Source organism: Aplysia californica, unplaced genomic scaffold (assembly GCF_000002075.1).
Source record: "Aplysia californica isolate F4 #8 unplaced genomic scaffold, AplCal3.0 scaffold00186, whole genome shotgun sequence".
In the NCBI taxonomy this organism is placed as follows: domain Eukaryota; kingdom Metazoa; phylum Mollusca; class Gastropoda; order Aplysiida; family Aplysiidae; genus Aplysia; species Aplysia californica.
The window spans coordinates 384,672-388,065 of NW_004797456.1; the positions used below are offsets into that span (position 1 = coordinate 384,672).

The 3,394-nt window shown below is 37.9% G+C and overlaps 1 protein-coding gene across 1 annotated transcript in view; it reads left to right on the plus strand.

Annotated features, from left to right (window-relative positions):
• The window catches only part of LOC101851409 (ALK tyrosine kinase receptor), a gene marked incomplete in the record, with an annotated part of 269,826 nt that overhangs the window by 260,499 nt on the left and 5,933 nt on the right, over nt 1-3,394 (plus strand). Inside the window, 2 exon segments of the mRNA XM_035969815.1 lie at nt 2,086-2,215; nt 3,089-3,186. Coding sequence (XP_035825708.1) covers nt 2,086-2,215; nt 3,089-3,186 — 228 coding nt within the window.

A 3,394-nucleotide genomic window follows, 5' to 3' on the forward strand; every position in this document is an offset into this window, starting at 1 on the left:
TGTGTGTGTGTGTGTGTGTGTGTTTAATTGTATGAACATGTAAAAACGAGTCAGGAGATAATACCAGTTGTACCGTTTCCCAAGTTCGGAAAACAATTCTAATGGTCCAATTAAGAAAATAAAACAAAACAAAAATACCGCTGTTCTGTAAAATGAAGTAAACGCAGAGAACTTGACTGTGTTAAGGGTAGGTAGCAGATAATATTTCTAACGTTGTTATTAACACATCCCAGCATCATTCAGAGTGATCATAAAACACCCTGGGAGTTCAAAATGAAAATCAAATTGTGAAATATAATTTTTGTTCAAGGAATTTGAAAATATTTCTCATGTTTTTGATGTACAGAAGCAAATTTAATCCAAACCGGCCCGCGCTCTTGCTAAATGATTTTATTAACTAAAATGCCTATATTTTCACATAAGCACCCTATCAATAAAATCTGTGATCCTAATTAGGCTTTTTTGACACTTGAAACCTCTAAAGAGATATTGAAGATAACATCATAGCTATTGCTTGACTGTTAAATTTCGCATTTTTTGCATCAACTGAAGCACTCGAAACTGCATTTTTCAAAATCCGTGAGAGATATAAAAAAGCCCTTTTAGGATTACAGAAAATTCAATTTTAAATAGTCAGGCCAAATATAAAAGAAATCATCCACTTGTGTTTTAAAGGAGAGTCCGGGCCGCAACTCTTACCCCTAAATTTTGCCGTTTTGAGAAAACTTGAAAAAACGTACTGTCATTACTTTCTAACCGGAACAGGTAGGAGCATGAATTGAATTGTATAAAGACAATTAATCATTAATTGTTAAGGTACCCAATTTTTCAAATATATAATATATCTAAGAAGAAAAATGTCCCCCAAAAATACAGCAAACAGTGATGCAACAGAGAGGTCAATTTAGGGGTAGTATCAACAGTAAAGAAGAAATTAAGGGAAATTTTTCAAAAACATGCGACTCCAAGTTGCCAAAAGAGGAAAGCACAGCCATAAATTAAAGAAAGACTTCTTTATTCCTAATCAGTCCCTCTTCCTGGGCAGTAAAAAGGTCTGTCAGTACGTTTTCCCTCCTCTAAAAGATAGTTCCTTTCCCTCCTTTTCTAAGCCACACCCTCTATGGCAGTCTCTGCCCTCTCTGTTTGGGTACAGTCCGTTCTGGTGCCACTGTCCATGGTTTGGGTTGACACTTGCAACTTCAAAAACGGTGTAAACGTCAGGGTGCCAAGAGTCCCCAAATTCCAGTCTGTAGTAGAGATAGCTAAAGCTGCTGCTAATCTTGGTTTTATCACAAAGACCGTCTTACGGCACTTCAACCAGATGTGAACATGGAAACTCCCATTCTGTTTTTGTGTCACGCCAGGTACACTCTTGATCTCCATTAGCTCAGCCGTGCTTCACAAATGAGGCAACAAGGGTTTTGAGGTGTGCAGAAAGCCTTCCCTTGTGTGATACTGCTATGTTTTCTTCTCAGTAATGCCTTTTGTAAAAGTACAGTATAACACGAATAGTTCGATTTTAATTGGGACGGGCCTTGTTAGTTCGAGGGACCCGTAGTTCGAGGAATAAATTATACACCTAGGGCCTAGTGATAATCTATCTTTCTCCCCTGACACATTTCTCTGGGTCTGAGAGTGCGTGAATGCAAGAAGCACTAGCCTACTACAAGACGATGGGCATTAACCCCTTCCTTACACAGGGTCAGTTCGTGCATACAGAACACAGTGAACCATATCTGCTACCTTTGTTTTAAATGATAAATGATTTCTGCTTTCATCTCATGATAAACCAACCGCTGTGATGTAGTGATGTCGTACGCAGAAGACGTGGGTTCGATTCCTGTGTGGGAAATGTTTTTATCAAGTGTCTTCGTCTGCTTGCTGGGATGTCCGAGTCGGTCCTGACAGTCATAGTCGAAGCTGCCGGCTTTCCAAAGTATCTAAACTATGTCGATGGGTAAGAAAATATACCTTTTAATTACAATAACAATATTCACATCTCACGATATGAAGAATGCAGAAACCAGTTGATCTATTTGATTGACGTAGTATTGCATTTCACTTTCTTTAACTTTGTTCCTGCAGCAAATTCAACCATCCTAACATTGTGCGGTTTATTGGTGTCTGTTTTGAGCAACATCCTCACTACCTGGTGTTAGAGCTGCTGGAAGGCGGAGACCTCAAAAGCTTCTTACGAAATGCCAGACCGAAATGGGTGAGTCTGTCAATAAAGAAGTGAATGAATGAATGAATGAATGAATAAATGAATGAATGCATGAATGAATGAATGAATGAATGAATGAATGAATGAATGAATGAATGAATGAATGAATGAATGAATGAATGAATGAATGAATGAATATCTTTGTTTTTGTGCAAGTCTATGTGTACGTTCAATTTCAATATCGTTCTTGATTTCGAATGGTTTCTTTCTCTGAGTAGAACTTCGTATTTTCACTTCTTCACAAATCGAATCCAGATTTAATTAGCATATCGAGAGTAACCAACACTCATTTGAAAATTCTAGATATCTAATAGAACAAAAAAAGCTATTGGCTCGGACTAGCACAAATTAAAACAGACTTCAATTAGTTTTGATGAATGCCAAGTAATAGTGTTTTGCTCTTTTCGTAAAACATTGTTTTTCTTGTTTACAGTAATAGTTATCTATTAGGAGAGAGATCATATCGTCATCCAGATAATCAGATGTACTAACCTCTAAATTTTGTGAGAAAAATGTTACTCCTTACTGCCATTTCTTTTCCTGTGGTATCGGTTGCATGTGCTCAAAAAATTCATTTGTCAACATTGAAATTCTAAATAGTGAGAACAGCAAAGAAACGATACATAATGTAGGGTACCATTTTAAGAAGGACGAACCCCCCTCCCCTTTCCCGCCTCTCTCACCTCTCTCTCTCTCTTTCTTTCTCTCTCTCTCTCTCTCTCTCTCTCTCTCTCTCTCTCTCTCTCTCTCTCTCTCTCTCTCTCCTAAAAATGTTACTATCTGGGCTAAGCAAGTTGTGATGAACAGTTAAGCAACAATAGATTTGCGAGCGGGTATATTGTGACCTTACTCTTTTTTCATCAGGACCAGCCATCACAACTGACGGTCCGTGACCTTCTCAGGCTGTCCCTGGACGTGGCGCGAGGCTGCCAGCATTTGGAAGAAAAGCATTTTATCCACCGGTAATCAATCATTGTTAAAAATATAATTCTTTTGCTGAAATATATTTTCGTTGCCGTCGCTGAAATGCAATACGCCTCTGGGTGTATGGTAATTCTACAATGTACTGCACTTAGGGCCTTAAAGAAAATCGCTATAAATCCCATTAGTATTATTATAGTAGTAGTAGTAGTAGTAGTAGTAGTAGTAGTAGTAGTAGTAGTAGTAGTA